Raw genomic sequence first — 16539 nt, 5'->3', positions numbered from 1 at the left:
GGTTCATGTAGTTGCTGAAACAAATTTTGATCTCTCTACAGACAGAAGAGTAATTAGGAACAGAAGGCAGATTTGCATAGTGGGAATGGGCTTGTGACCTGAAGTTTGTACGGTAAAGTCCCAGGTGGAGATGAAGATTCATTTGAATTATTTCAGCAAATAGCTATATTCGGTGTGCTGGTAAAAAGTGTGCAAATTTATCAACGTAAGCAGTAAATGCAAAGCATTGTACATAATATTTTAAGATTAGGGTCAATCAATTTTAGTGATGCTGTAAGTGATGGCACGTGACCCCAAATGATCACCTCTGCAGCTTATTCCCTACCAGTAAGTATGGCATGGATACAGATACACACACTGCAGATATACGTATGCACTTATATAGGGCTATTTCTATGGGTAACCATTTGCATATGAAAGTATATATGACTGTATCACCATTCCGTACACCCTGCACATTCCATTCTCTCCAGCACAAATTTACCAATTGGCCTTTCTTCTGCTTCACTGTAGCGCTTACGCCTGAGAGTGGTCACATGACGTACCCATCGCGGCGTCTGTCTGTGCCGGAGCCCGCGTGAGGAGCGCGCGCCTCTGGGGAGTCGCTGTGTACAGTGACTCATCCTCTGTCTCTCAGTGGGTTTGCGCATCTGTCTGTGAGTCATTTAGGAATAGCTGAACTCAGGTAGTGAGAAAATCTTGCTGGTGAAGAGTGCAGGCATCCGCTGCTGAGGCAGCAACAGACAGCAACAGGTGAATAAATCGATCCTGTAAAACTAGAGATGGAACACCCCATGGGATCCATATGTGAATGATGTGGATGCAAGGCGGACGTGTCTTGAATATCTTAAGTATTTAAATATGTCAAGTCAATTCAGTATTCAAGATCACTCCTGAACGTCACTCTAACTGAAATGGAGTGACCAATTTGGAGTGAAGAATGAATCCATATTTAATGGCGGTAATTAATCTGTTGATATGTGTATTTTAACAGGTTTCAGATGTGACTGAGGGTAATTGTGACTGATTATAATTTGACCTTTCTGTTTGTGTTGCCTCTTGTTTTATTTCCATGCCTGATCTTTAATTGGTGCCTTGCTGCAGCTTTTTGTATGTACTGCAGCAAGAAAGATCACAAAGTGAGCAGCAAAGTTGTCTTTGAATTTATGCTGTGCTCAACGTGGCCCTTTTGTCTGGAGACATTAAAAAAGTTGGATGATAACTGTGATTCACCATCGTGTGTGAACTTTCCTATTCATAAAGGAATCATTCTCCTGCCCTGCTGTGCATCTTCACTTGATTTGGAGCTTTGTTTTTCACTCTGTGGGTTGAAAAAAAATGAGTATAGCGGGCAAGATTTAGTTTAAACTGGGGCTGGAGTTGCAGGAAAATTTGCCTGCTCATGCAAATTAGTGGGTTTTCCCCATTGAGCATAGTGATAACTATTCTTCTCCACAGGTGCTCTTCAGCTATAAGGCCAGATGATATGTAAACTAACATATTTGACAGCTGCTACACTGTTCCAGTACATTTAATGCAATAGCTTGTGTGTTCACTGTGTCACATTTGAATCGGTTAAGAGGATTTTCATGGAGGAGAGCAATACTGTCAAAGTCAAATATTGTGGCAGCTCAGCATTATTCTTTTGACACGGGATGGTTAATTTCAGACACTTGCCAAGAACTCTTTAAATAATTGTTCCTCAAGTCAGGTGCATGAAGACTAAAGGGACAAATGATGTCAAAGCCTATATTTGTTTTTCTCAGGTAAGTCTTGTAGGGAGTGTCACCTGTATTTGACGGGTGATTATAAAGTGATTAATAAGATCAGTCTGGCCCACACCTTAAACACTACCTGTCCCTGCCTAGGGCTTTGTTGTGGTTTTTGTTGTGATTCATCATTTGTCAGCTGTCTGGAACCTGAACCTGGAACACGTTAAAAAAACGACGACTGTAAACTCGGGTTGCTTGTGGACTCCGGGAGCGAATGTGCAAGGCCCTGGATAACGTGAGAAAGGGAGACTTGCTTCGTGATTCATGACGGGGCTTTCTGGGTGGGCGGGCAGGGTGGGTTTTTGAAAGTTTGTCCTTTCAGACTGGCTTTGAAGAGGGGAGGCTTTGAGAGCACATTTGAAACAGTCGAAGTTTGCGAATGTTTCAAAGGCTAATGCTCTGAACAGATGCACGTGGAAAGTATACTTCCTGTTACAGCTCTGAAAAATATTAGCATGCTCAACATGTTCATAGTGAGATACATATGCACATGCACAGACACACATGCATGCACAAACTGATTGTGATTGTACTGAACAGCAATGGCAATGTGCAATTTGAGCACAGTTTGGGCAGTGCACAATCGGTGTATTGTTCAGATTATCAAAAACCTTCATATCCTCCAATATTCTGTATATATCCATAGTTTTGATAATAAATACAATAATAAGCATAAAACATACATAGCCCTCTGTTTTAGATGAATTTTCAAATGCTGTGCATTTTCAGAAAATACCAAACAGTTGTGTGGACTCAAGGTCATAAAATGATTCCTATCTGAAGATATAAATGTATAATTACACTATGATTAACATCAAAACCAAATGACGAGGTTACAGTCCATAAACAAGATACATTTTTATTTTTTCAATGGGCATACAAAACAGTAACAAGAAGGGCACATAACTTAAAAATATAGGGTTTTTAGAAAGCATAAAAAGCTTTTATACACATTTTGACTACTGCATTTTGACACATAATCTACATTCTACACATCCATGTTTAAGGTGAATAAAGAGATCTGAGGTCTGATTTTCTTAGAAATGTATAATGACCACCCCCCCACCCCACACACACACACACACACTCACACAATCAAATGTTCTGTTCTGTTCCCGCACACATACAATAATAGCGAAACTACAAGCATACAATGAGAAAGACGCGTTGTTTTCAAGAAATATCCCAAGTTGGCTTTCTATTGCATGGCATAATATTTGGATCACTTTTTGGCTCTTGGAAGTGCAGGATCTTGGACACCGACCAATAGATGGGGCATGATCATGGCAGCCTTACTACCTTGTTCTGCCTAATGCTTGTGAAATGTGCAATAAAAGATCATCTGCTGTTAAGGGCGGCTCCGGCATTAAACTGAATGCTTGCAGCGAACAAAGTGCTCACAGGGAAAGACTGCTCCTGCCAGATTGTAGCTGAGTCTCTAAACCCCAACAAGGACTGTGCCCCACATGTGACGGAGTCAGCAGAGGACACACACATACAGTACTGTACAATACTCTCTAGAGAGAGAGAGAGAGAGAGACAGTGGTAGTCAAACACTCAACTTCATAGTGGCAAGCTGTGATTGAATTGATTTAATCACTAATCAGGTTAGGGAGAAGGTAACAAAAGTAACAGATCACTTAAAAGGTGGGGGCGGGGGGGGGGGTGAAAACCTGAATTGAAGCAAAAAACAAAACAAAATTCCAATTAAATGCATGATGGAGTCAAGCAAGTGCTTTGAAGTTGCTTTGCAGTTGCTGCCTCCCCTCCAATGAACAAAAACAGAAAACAACAAAAACAGATATGGCTTACATTGTCTCACGCTATTTGTCTGCAGCTAATGTGAGAATTTGTTCCCCCTTCATCTTCACTGGCCTGCATCCTTTCCTTGGACAGCCTTGTTCTTGGTGTAAAAAAAAAAAAAAAAAAGTTGCACCCTCTTTGCAAACCCAGTCCCTGCTACTCAGCATTTTGTGTTGGTTATCAAACCCAGTCAGACAGCGTCACCAGCCCAGGCATTCCAACTAGCAAAATCTTGGTGTACAAGAGCACAGAGGGTTTTGTCAAGAAGTGCTGTGAAAACAGCATGGGTGCCTGCGACTTGAAGCACTGTCAGTATAGCCCACTTGAGCAAAGATTGGGATTGTTTCAGTGAACACAGCCTGTACACTCTCTCTTCAGCAATACCTTTATGTATCCTTGTGCAGTCTCCTCAGGAGGCTAATGAGAAGCACACTCAACCTCCTTTGACTTTGTAGAGCTCAGTGAAACGGCAACAGCACTCTCTGTGCAAATCAGAAATGTAAAATGTGGAAGGGAAAAGAGCTTCCATATTTACAGAGTTGTCTTAGTTTATCTGCAAGGCACTTCTTAAATCATCACTGGGAAGTCGATTCAATTCTGCTACATGGGTAACCTGAAGAAAGAAGTGGAATTTTATACCTCTTCAGTTCAGGGAAATGATGGTGCCAAAGGTAGAACAAAAGTTATAAAATGATGGAAGGGACCGTCCTGCATAACTTTATTTATCTACCATTACTACTGTTACAACCTCAGTTATTTTAAAACAGTCTGAAGCCATTTTTTCCCCTCTGTGATTAAAAAAGAGGAATTGAGAAAAGGATTGAGGCCATGCAGGACCTGATTTCAGACTTATCTGGTCACTAAAGCAGCCCACCTTGACACCAACAACCCCAACCTGATTCCCAACACCTAGGCAAATCCCAGGGCTTTGTCGAGTCAGGTTATGCCTCCAGCGATGAGCCCCAGACTCAGGAGTTCGGCCCCTTAGGGTAGAAGGCCTTGATGGGCGACGGGGTGATGTTGCCCGAGGACAGCGTGGTCTCCAGACCCTCCAGCCGGTGGGAGGCCACCTCCGCCTTGCTGGTGCTGCACTCCAGGAAGGGCACGCCGATCTTCTTGATGTGCCCGTCCTCGGTCATGAGGCAGTGGCGGCAGAGCAGCTTGATTATGGCCCGCCGCATGTCCTTGCTGGTCAGCGTGTAGATGATGGGGTTGAGCAGCGAGTTGACCATGGCGATGCCCAGGAAGTAGTCGGCCTTGAAGAGCACGCTGCACCTGCGCACCGGGCAGAAGAAGTCCAGCAGCAGGAGCACGAAGAGCGGGAGCCAGCAGACGATGAAGGCGCCCAGCACGATGGTGACCGTCTTCAGCAGCGCCATGTACTTCTGCGACTTGCGCGCCAGGCCCTTGCGCAGGCTGCCCAGCCGCTGCGTGTTGGACTTGACGATGCGGAAGATGTGCGCGTACAGCGCCACGATGGCCAGCAGCACGCCGCTGAAGACGGTGATGCAGAACAGGATGTAGCTCTTGGAGTAGAGCGGCAGCACGGTGGAGCAGTCCTCCAGGCTGCCCATGCAGTTCCAGCCCATGATGGGCAGCACGCCCAGCAGCACCGACAGCACCCAGCTGCCGGCGATCAGGGCGAACATGCGGCCCCGCTTGCCCGCGTGGTAGGGCTTCATGTTCACCATGGTGACGTGGCGCTCGATGGCGATGGCCAGCAGGCTGATGATGGAGGCCGCCAGCGTGATGAAGACGCCCCCTTCCCTCAGGAACCACAGCAGCGGGGTCAGCTTCATCGTGTTGGGCCCGGACATCACAATGTTCACCATGTAGGTGAACCCGGCCAGCAGGTCGGACAGAGTCAGGTTGCCCAGCAGGTAGTACATGGGCAGGTGGAACTTCTTGTTCCTCCAGATGGCCACCAGCACCACGGCGTTCTCCAGCACAATGAGCAGGCAGATGATCAGGAACACGATGGCCTCGGGCTTCAGGCCATCTCGGTACTTGTTCTCTTTCAGTTTGCCGGTGTAGTTGTAGTGCGCCACTATGACCGAGTTGTTCTGGTAATCACGGAAGAAGCGAAGCAGATATTGCGAGGAGGGTGAGACGGGCAGCGGTGTGGGTGTGGCCACTACGTAGTTGGCTCTGGAAGCATCCATATTTCAGAGGCCCCCAAAATACACTTTACTTCCCAAAATTTTGCCGTGTTAAATTATGAAAATCCTTGTGTAGTCCATGTGCAAGCCATAACTTCAAAACAGATTTAGTTCAGAGGAAATAAATTCGTATGATGTCAAAGAGAACGCTTTGAATAATAAAGGAGGTTCGGTCTGGAAGAGGCATTCAGTTTCTTTGCGCTAGGTTTCAGTAAATGTACTCCAACTGTTTAAAATCGACGTAATCCAATGCACCGCACGACAATTCACTTTGATATATAGTCATGGGACAGCTACGCGCTCATGTTTTAACGGACCACTAGAGGGCGCACACGAATCTTCTGGTTGATCAGAAGCGGCCGAAGTGCGGTGAGGAAGTGCAGTTCCGGGCCCCTGCAAAACGAATGATTCAGAATTAAACGCCAATGCCCTTTTACACTCACAATAACATAAAATTGTATCAACCTCATCAATCTACTGTATTTATGCTGCATAGCACAGCAGACAACTTCCACCGTGCTATACACCAGAAGAACAGTAGATTCCACTTCTGTTACACGTTTTCCACTTCAAAGAAGAAAAAAGATTATATGAGTAATTTAAGTAAACGTGTTTCGGAGTTGAATCATGCAGCGACTCGCAAAGCTTGGTTATATTTTAACATTCTCTCAAGATGTGTGGCAAGATTGAACCGCATACTGTCGTAGATATAACAGCTCCTACTGTTCGTAGGTTTACAGTTATAATAATATGAAAACAACAACAACAGTAAAAAGAACAATAGCAACAACAGTAATAATAATAGTAATAATACTAGCAGTAGTAGTAGTAGTAGTAGTAGTAGTAATAATAATAATAATAATAATAATAATAATAATAATAATAATCATCATCATCATCATCCTTATATTAGTTTAGTCTTTGAAATACATTAACAGGCTTTTAGAATAAATCTTGATTGAGAAGATATATTAACTGAAATCCACATTTTTTTTTTTCATTTATTTAGCTAATCATGTCTTGAAAAACAGTTGAGTTGAGTCAAAGCTGACATATAGGGACACAAGTTAGGTGCACTGTTCTTTTTCATTCAGAATGAGAAGTCATTACATGTTCAGGTTTCTGATGATGATGAATTGCCTTCTATAACCTATTGCATGTTTAAAGTTGTATATATATATATATATATCGAGAGAGAGAGAGAGAGAGAGAGCATACATGTTTAAAACGATTGCACCTACAACAACCCGAGAAGCATATTCCAAATATATGTTTTATTGAACTAGATATTAGCCTGTCAAGATAGCTACGATTTACAGTTCGTCTTATTGGAAATAACTTAAGCACCCAATACACTAAAAATAATATTAATCAAATTAAGAATGGCCGAACGGAACGCAGGCACCGAACGGAACCACACATCAACGCGTTTGTGGACATGTTTGTCCGACTGATTTGCACATCACTCCATTCTTAAATACTTTAACGTGTATCTAAACTTCCAATACATTTACGCGCTCACAACATGTCACACTACTATACAGCTGCACGGATTATTGAGGTTCGTGCAAAGCAATGTTCCCACGTTTGATTTTGGCAAAAGGGCGATCTGCAACAAACACTCTCTCGTGCATTATGAAATAACCTCTTCGGTAAAAACTGGTCTATTTGTTTAACACTGTCGGTATGTAGAGTTGTAGTGCAACATGCATAAATAAATACAAGTTTCAGATATGCTACGTACCTCGAATGCTTACTCGAATTCTGATTATGTTCTCTTTCCCATTACAGCTGTCCCGCGTTAAGAGAAAACGCGCACTGACGGTTCGAGTTGACAGGGGGCCAACTAAGAGATTAGAAGGGGGCAGGACTGAGCTTGAAGTGGGTAGGTCTTGCCTCCCTTTCGGGTAAGTGCCTCTACTGTTGTCAGCGGAGTTCGACACGTATAGAGCACCCCTCCTCTCGTTATTTTCCCCCCGTCACTGAAGCGAAAAAAAACAAAAAAAAAAAAACAATTAAGATGATTTTCATGGGGTGACCGCTACCACTGTACATATTAGTTCAGTTAAGTCCAGTCAGCGTTTCCAAATGCAGTACACATCCTCTGGTTTGTAATTTTTCCTCTCCCTGGAGGCAATGTAAGCACTTGTCAGGAATGTGTGCTTGAAGAATAACATCCCCTCGAGCCTTTATTGCAAGATGATGGTTAAGAAAGATCCGTTTCATTCAGACAGTGGCTTTTAAATTCTTGGGGGAGACAGATCTACATCATGTTTGCTCACTCTTGACAGCTTGGATCGACACTCAGTATGAGATCTAGAGGCAGAGATTGCTACCATTCACTGTTTTGTCAAGTTTGAAAAAATTAAGCAACTGAGACATTTGAGAAATGTGTGACAATCCTCCCCTTCAATCTTCTGACCGAACCTGATGAAATTCCATTTTGAAAGTGCCTTCTCCCACTTTTGCGCTAGCACTATGCATTCTTTAAATTGAAACGGAGCAGGACCTGAAAAAAGATGGCATTACTCCCCCGTGAAATGATTATGGGGGACCGATCTTTCACCCAGTACAAGTGATCAGAACATTCTCTTTAGATGATTCCATACTTCCCTTGACACATTCTGGTGAATTTTGGAATAGAAACTTTTAAAACAGAGATGCAGCATGAGGGTTACTGTACTAAGTATTTATATGAGTTGCAGGTCCCCATGGACTCTGCTATTATTAAACAGCAACCACCGGCACTGTCCCTACAAGTGATAGATATCTTTGTGGGACATGTATGAAGCCAGAAAAAACCCTGAATAGCAGATGCCAGAATACCACGCGCTCACATATCACTGGGGAATGGTCCAGGTACTGTATCGTCTGGCTATGGCTGTCCCTGGCTATCTATTTGGCTGTGAGATAGCAGGACCAAGAATGTCACCTGTCTAATGGCTAAACATTATAAAAGGCGACATAAAACATGCGTATGTAGGATGCTAAGCAAACTGTGATGTAATTTATGATGTCACTTGATGTCAACTAAGGCTATTAGTTTGTGCTGGAAATCTACAGTGAGCCGTGAGCGTGCAGAGAAACTCTGAAATAATCCCCTCTCGTCAACAACCATTTTTAAGGATTTTCGAGCGGCTTTGTGCTCAGCAGGCATGCCCAGCGCTGCGAGGCCCACAGACGGCTCGGGAGAACGCAGACAAGCCCGTGCCGTCCTCCGACACGTGACGTCGAGCGGCCGCTCCATTTCTGCACTGCATTCCTCGAGTGGAGCTTGGGCCCTTGTGAGTCAGACGAACCTCATATGCAGCTCTAGATAACAGAATGTGGCTGCCTGATTGGCCAGTCGAGGGGGGGGGGGGCGGAGGGGGGTCAAGGGTGAGCGAGAAGACACAGCCATCCCTGCCAACAGAATTGACCTCCTTGGGCAGTGTTACCACAAGCTGTGCTCTGTCTTGGGGGGCTGCAGGCCACAGTCGGCACTGACACAGTCCAGATTCGATTATAGCCCTGCTGGTCACTATGTGAACCACGTAACTGGCGGGATGGACCACAGCTTGGTTTTCCCCTAACTCCGCGCGGTTCCCAGTGTTTGGTAGGGGCGGAACTACAGGGATAAGTCCTGGCACGTTCCCCTCAGTCTCACCTGTCTCCTCCCCCAGAGACCTATAAAGTGTCAGCATGAATGAACTTCCCACAAGTGAGTGACAGCTGAACTTCCTGTTAGTGAATGCCTGCACATTCCAACGAACATATAATGAGAATTGAATGCCACATTATGCTATCCCTCATTCAATGCTTTGACAAGCCGATATGTGACCCAGAACAAAGCGCTGGAATTTAGACTTTTTTCCCTTTTTTTTTTTTTTTGAAAGCACACGTGTGAGCACATTTCTTAGTCTTCTTCGAATATGAACGATTTAATAATTCCTCTCTATTCTCTAAAGTTATTTTGTGTTACCGTATGTCCAATTGCTGTCTCTGCGTGGTTGCAGGGAGATGATGAGGTCATACCTTCCGTGCCTCGCGCCTGCCTCTTGTCTCTCTGCTGCAAACCAGCAGCTGGTAAAGCCATAGATGGCTCTCGCGGCTGCCTGCCCGCAGGCTTGCCTTGTTCCTGGTGCTGTGGGTGAGTGCAGTACAGCTACATTGCATCTCTGTTTTTACCTCTCGGCGGTGACTGCCAAAATGCGCAGTAACGTGTGTGTGTGTGTGTGTGTGTTGCATGTGTGTGTTTGTGTGTAGGTGTATGTGCATATGTGTGTGTGTGTCAAAGAGAGAGAGAGAGAGAGAGAGAGAGAGAAAGACAGAGAGAGAGAGAGAGAGAGAGAGAGAGACCAGTTGAGGTTTCTATACTAATTCATCCGAAACACAACATTCCCCTTCATTTGTTTCCCAAGTCAAAACATAAAGACGGATCTGTGGTCATACCCGCCCCCCCATCATCTCCTTTTTTGTTCTTTTTTCCCTGTGCTTGTAGACGCTAGTGGAGCCAGACTCACGAGTCCACATTCTGACAACATGGCTGAGAAACTCTGCTGATACCCTTAGGTTTGTCACTTGCCTTCAACATAAATACATATTTTAAAAGTCTAATGCACAGAGAAAAGAAACCGTGATTACAAAAGACATTTAGGAAACCATGCATCATCTAACCGGTTTATTCCCGGTCAGTGTTGTTTGTGTGTGTATCTGGAGGGTGGGGGGGGGGGGGTTGGGCTTTCTTCACCACTTTCTTTAGCCTAACCAGCATGTCTATGGACTGTGGGAGGAAACGCCAGGGTACCTAGGAAGCAATGACAAGAAACATGAACGCCTCACTCAGAAGGGGCAGGATTTAAACACAGGAACTTCTCGCTGTGTGGCAGCGGTGCGGTCCACTGTACAGGCACACAGTATGCGCAGGGAGATTGAAACTAGCGAGCCTGCCACACCGCACAGCGCTGTGTACGAGCCACTGTGTTGGTCTTCTCTGTGAGCCATCAGTGAGGGCATCCTGTAAACAGCTCATTGTCTGAGATGCTGTCAGTTATTTTCAAATATTTATCTCTCAGCCTTGTCTCCCCACTTCCCTATTCTGTATATACTGGAATTACGCAGGCGTATCATTCTGCTTAGACAACTCCCACCACCAGGAGAGACTGTCGTGCTTCGTTCTGTTGGAGGTTAGTGGATTAACGAAGGCAACAACAGAATTTAAAAATGTCGTCTGGATACATCTTCTTGTGGCCCAATATAGTTTGCTCTTCAGGCGCACAAAACAGCATGAAGCACAAAACCGTTTCATAATCAAGCCATGTTTTAAATGAACAAAGCTGCTCTTCTCTTTCACCCATGAGATAATATTACATTTTTTCGTAAGAGAATTTGTTTATGGAAAAAAAAAAAATGATGTGGCACAATGAAAATACCTCAAAAAAATGAAAAATGAAATAGCTCAGTAAGGATAAGAATACATTCTGCCTCCAGCCTGCCCCTAGGCTTCTCTGCATCTGCTGGGCCCTAGCCTTATCAGTGTGTTTTGTCAGTTGTATGTTCCTGGTCTTTAAGCTGTTAAACTGCGGAAAGACGATCCCGTGGAAGGGGGCTGGGGAGGGGGCAGGGTGAAAGAATGATTATTTTTAAGTTAATTGCTCCCCTTCTGGGTGGAGGTCATGATAAGGCTGGGAGTACAGTGAGGTCACTGGATCTGTTTTGGGGGAGGGGGTTGTCCTGCCTCGCTGAGCTGCATACCAACAGCTGACTTGTTGAAGTTATCACATTGGAAAGCCACAGGGAAATCTGTGAAGGTTTTTGCATGGGAACTTTATTTTCACAAAGACAGTGCCAAAGAGTAATACTGCTTTTATGGGCGCTTGCCTGTGGCGCTGGTGGTGAGAAAATGTATTTTGGATTCACAGTTTCCTTTTCTGGCTACATAAGATGCCTATTCCTGTTAGATTTGGTCAGTTTCAGCATCTGTCGTAGGGTTAGGTAAATATCACAATCAAGCTTAGTTGATTGGTTGGTTCAAAAGGCAAAACCTTATTTATTGTATTCATAAAACTGTGGTAGCCTTCTTTGTCTCAGTGTTTTATTGAATCTCAGGACAGAATATGACTTTAACTGTCTGTATGCCCTAAGCGAAACGTAACATTTGAACAGTGAAGCTGTGGAACATGTTGGCCCTAGCAGAGTGCCGCTCGCTCTGTGTGGCTTCCACCACAATGGGGTCACAGAATCCCCAGACAGAACACCTGGGCGTGTTCCGACCGTATAAGATGAGCCTGGAACATCGACCGTTTGGCCTCTGAACCACATCAGGTACAGGTATTTACATCTCAGGTATTCAGCAGACATTCGTTGCCAGAGCAGCTGACATTTACTCTGTAAGTGTGATCAGTTAAGGTTAGGTTAGATCACTTTAGGTTAAACAGCTCACTTAAGTTACAGGAACGCACGCAGCGGAACCTGTGGGCACTGAAGCTACAACCACAGAGTCCCACATCCTGTAGCTTAACCATTAGACATCATGCCATTGCAGGACCACTTTTCCTGCTTCGACTCAGTTTCAAAAAGTTTTAAAATAGATTTTAAATGGTGTCTCAGCCAAAGCGTTTTAGTGAAGCATCGTAATGACTTTTCAGACTTTCCTTCATGTTCATGCCAGTGGACTTTATTTGAGCGACACTAAATAATAAAAAAGGAAGCTCACAGTCCCTTGCAACTACTTGTTACACTGGCTAAAACAAAATGGTGTGTTTTTAATCATTTCACACAAAAAATTGATTCAGTTTCTATCTTGAATGAATTAAAAATGTGAAGTGTTGGAGTCAGCAGCAATCCTTCATAAACTTGCATAAACGCACTGGGAAAGGCTGTTGTTACACATCATTTCAATCAGAAGTGCATATGTACTGTATGTACACAGACATGTGCATGCAAACACTCACACACACACACACACACACACACACGTGGACATGCATGCACACACACACACCCACCCACACACACATCCACGTGTGGACATGCACATCCACCCACCAAACCACACACATTCACCAACCCACTCACACACACCACACACACTCGCACAAACACACGATAGGAAACTGTCTTCATCCGCTCTTGGGCTGCTTCTGCACAAGATGGCCATATTCACCTTTGCTGTTTCCTAGCCTTGTTTTTCGTATCTCCAGAGGATCCCCAGAAGGGATGAGACCCGCTCACCCACTGTTTCCCCTCTGCTCTTATCGACGACTGAAGACTCACCTCTTCAGGCTGCACCTCTCCCCGTCCCTCCCTACCTCCCTGAAATCTCTAATTGACTATGTAATCTTAGGGTTGTAGCTAGGTAAGCTGTTTATCTTAGTTGACTTAGTTATAGCCCTTGTACCTACTCAACTATTGCTTGTTATTATTTGCATAGACTGCTTCGTTGCTGTTTTTGTTTGTGTTAATCAGATTAGCCTACAGGGTCCAAGTTAAACTACGCGGTCGTTCCCTGCACTTGGAACTGTACTTCCCTCTAGGGTTTTCAACACACTTGTTCCTGGTTATGGTCATACACTTTGTCGTACGTCGCTCTGGAGAAGAGCGTCTGCCAAATTCCCGTAATGTGATGTACTGTAATGTTATGACTGCAGCACTGAGCTTCAGGAGGAAGTGAATTTGCAGCATGTGCAGTTCTCTTAGTCCAGCAGACATGTTTCCTCCTGCCTAATCAGTGCCGCGTACGGTGCTGTCACTTCCACACGTTCCACACCTCGCGCATGTGCAGGCCCGGTAACTCAGACGAGTCGCTGCTGAGCCGGATTGTTACTTTAATACTTTGCCTGGGATTGGGAGGGCTTCTTGTGCTTTAACCAGTAGATGAGCTTTGTGTGTTGCGTTCCATCCAGCTAGGTTCCAAACACACACACACAGGCACATTCACACTCAGACACACGCACATGCGAGCACACGCACACACAAACCCCCAGCCGCAGAAGTTCCCTTTACGCTTTTTCATTGATACTTCTATTTTCTCTTCCCTGGCATAAGAGGTGGCAGAAAGAAACAAAAATCTAATTAAGGAAAATAACTGTTAAAGTTTAATATTTGAGGAAACCCCAAACATTGGAATACTTTGGTCATGCTGCCTGTGGTTGTAGTCCAGTGAGTCGCCCGTATTCAGCAGCCAAACGAGCCGTGGCTAACTCCAGATAGCCGTTGTTTTGTCCTTGGTGTGTGTGTGACCTTGTGGCGCAACGGTAGCGCGTCTGACTCCAGATCAGAAGGCTGCATGTTCGAATCACGTCAGGGTCAGTCATTTTCACACCGGTGTGTGACAACATTGTCCTCGATGAGGTGCAGAAAAGTCTCTGGGGTTTGGGATTTGGCCTTTCTATGTCCAGTGGTTTACCTGCTGACAGTCATGAACTTGCTACTCTTAGATTAATAGATGGATGGCTATGCTCAGTACAAAAGTATTAACTTTAATATGTGAGCAGCACAGCAGAAATCCAACAAGGAGTTTTTGGCACTGCTGAATGACACAGCTTGTCCTGATCCCAACTGTCACACAAAGCACTCTGATTAAACAGCACGTTTGCTGCACATGTTGCTTCTATGGTTCAGCAATTCACACGAGAGCCTCATTTTGCTCTCTTCACCACTATGGTCACACTCTCATACAGTATGTGACCCAATGCATGAGAGCTGAGTATCACAGAAAAATCACTATCCAGTCAAAATGGAGTTAATACCGGAATCACATTCCTGAAGATAGATCTACCATTCACCCAAATTTAAAAACTCAAATGAAGGAAAATAACTGTTAAAGTTTAATATTTAAGGAAATCCCAAACATTGGAACATTTTGGTCATGCTGTCTGTGGTTGTAGTCCAGTGAGTCACCTGTATTCAGCAGCAAAGCGAGCCGTGGCTAACTCCAGATAGCCGTTGTTTTATCCTTGGTGTGTGTGTGTGACCTTGTGGCGCAACGGTAGCGCGTCTGACTCCAGATCAGAAGGCTGCGTGTTCGAATCACGTCAGGGTCAGTCCTTTCCACACCTGTGAGTGACAACCGTGTCCTCTATGAGGTGCGCAAAAGTCACTGAGGTTTGGGATTTGGTCTTTTTATGTCCAGTGATTCATCAGCTGACTTTCAACACTACTGTGACACCCTCAGAAAAGCATATGCATGGCAAGAATTAAAATGCCAGTCTTAACATGGAGTCAATAGGTGATAACACGTGCAGCTTTTGGACAAAACAGGGCCGGGATGCAATAGCCATGAATCTAACCAGGTATTCAATCAAGGAATCAAACACTGATTCATTACATTACATTACATTACATTACAGGCATTTAGCAGACGCTCTTATCCAGAGCGATGTACAAGATTCACAAGAAGAGAAAGCTTTAGGAAAATGAGACACGGAAAGAATAAAGCCAAATATTTCAGGAAAGCGGAAGTTTTGGATTGCTGAGAACACGTCGTCTGATCACACATACACCAGCGTCCAGCAGCAGCGAGACACAGCCGTGGCCAACTCCAGATAGCCGCTGTTTTTCTCTTGTGACTCATGACCTTGTGGGGCAAGGGGAGTGTTTCTGTCTCCAAGTCAGATGGTTGGGTGTTGAAAGTGTGTTGGGGTCAATCATGCAGCTGGGGTTTACTCAATAGAATGATAATCAAAAGTCAATTAAATAGCACGTCTGCTGCACATGTTGCTTCTATGCTTCAGCAATTCACCTGAGAGCCTCATTTTGCTCTCTTCGCCACTATGGTCAAACTCTCATACAGTATGTGACCCAATGCATGAGAGGTGAGTACCATAGAAAAATCACTATCCAGTTAATACCGGAATCACATTCCTGAAGATAAATCTACCATTCACCTGAATTTCAAAACTCAAATAAAGGAAAATAACTGTTAAAGTTTAATATTTGAGGAAACCCCAAACATTAGAACACTTTGGTCATGCTGTCTGTGGTTGTAGTCCAGTGAGTCGCCTGTATTCAGCAGCAAAGCGAGCCGTGGCTAACTCCAGATAGTCGTTGTTTTATCCTTGGTGTGTGTGTGTGTGACCTTGTGGCGCAACGGTAGCGCGTCTGACTCCAGATCAGAAGGCTGCGTGTTCGAATCACGTCAGGGTCAGTTGTTTTCACACCGGTGTGTGACTGCTTTGTCGTCTTTGAGGTGCAGAAAAGTCTCTGGGGTTTGAGATTTGGCCTTTCTATGTCCAGTCATTCACCTGCGGACTAGTCACTATTCTTAGATGAAAAGATGTGTGGCTACGTTGAGTACAAAAATATTAATATTTCAACGCAACAGCAGAAATCCAACGAGGAATTTTGGCACTGCTGAACAACACAGCTTGTCCTGATCCCAACTGTCACACACAGTACTCTGGTCCCACATTTGTTTTGTTCGGGATCCAGGACCCGTGACCGGGCCCGGCCTGCGGTGGTTTTCCACTGCCTGATTTGTTGAGCCAAAATGAGTGTCAGACTGTATCAACTCAGCCCTGCTAGCGCTAGCCTGTGACTCAGAAGACTGAAGGTACTGCTAACAACCTGCAGGGCTGTACTTCTTCCATCGGAGAAAAAGCTAAAGACTGTGTCAGCATTGCTGAAAGAAATGGACACAACAAAAACTGTGTGAAAACTGAGACAAACAGAAATAAATGAGTCTGATATTTGGAATAATAATAAATGCTGGTCTTGCTCCTGTGGTGCAACAATTAACCCTGAGAGCCTCATTTTGCTGTCTTAGCCACTACTGTTAAACTCTTATGTGTGAGTCAATGTGGACTAGAGATACATGTTATGCACTC

At 44.5% G+C, this 16539-nt stretch overlaps 1 protein-coding gene and 3 non-coding genes across 4 annotated transcripts; 3 read left to right on the top strand and 1 right to left on the bottom strand.

Annotated features, from left to right (window-relative positions):
• Window positions 1–2617: 2617 nt before the first annotated feature.
• s1pr5b (sphingosine-1-phosphate receptor 5b) lies at window positions 2618–7645 on the bottom strand. The gene is made up of 2 exons (XM_064323965.1): window positions 7479–7645; window positions 2618–6127 (listed from the first exon to the last, which is right to left on the bottom strand). The coding sequence occupies exon 2, from the start codon at window positions 5735–5737 to the stop codon at window positions 4544–4546; it is 1194 nt and encodes a 397-aa protein (XP_064180035.1). The 5' UTR covers window positions 5738–6127; window positions 7479–7645; the 3' UTR covers window positions 2618–4543.
• A 6306-nt stretch (window positions 7646–13951) lies between these two features.
• Window positions 13952–14023, top strand: trnaw-cca (transfer RNA tryptophan (anticodon CCA)). Its single transcript has one exon. It is a non-coding gene; the product is annotated as a tRNA-Trp (tRNA).
• Window positions 14024–14685: 662 nt separating this feature from the next.
• trnaw-cca (transfer RNA tryptophan (anticodon CCA)) lies at window positions 14686–14757 on the top strand. The gene has a single exon. It is a non-coding gene; the product is annotated as a tRNA-Trp (tRNA).
• A 1031-nt stretch (window positions 14758–15788) lies between these two features.
• Window positions 15789–15860, top strand: trnaw-cca (transfer RNA tryptophan (anticodon CCA)). Its single transcript has one exon. It is a non-coding gene; the product is annotated as a tRNA-Trp (tRNA).
• The last annotated feature ends 679 nt before the right edge of the window (window positions 15861–16539 follow it).

This window comes from Anguilla rostrata, chromosome 2 (genome assembly GCF_018555375.3).
Source record: "Anguilla rostrata isolate EN2019 chromosome 2, ASM1855537v3, whole genome shotgun sequence".
Taxonomy (NCBI): domain Eukaryota; kingdom Metazoa; phylum Chordata; class Actinopteri; order Anguilliformes; family Anguillidae; genus Anguilla; species Anguilla rostrata.
This window is presented reverse-complemented; position numbering and strand designations above follow the sequence as displayed.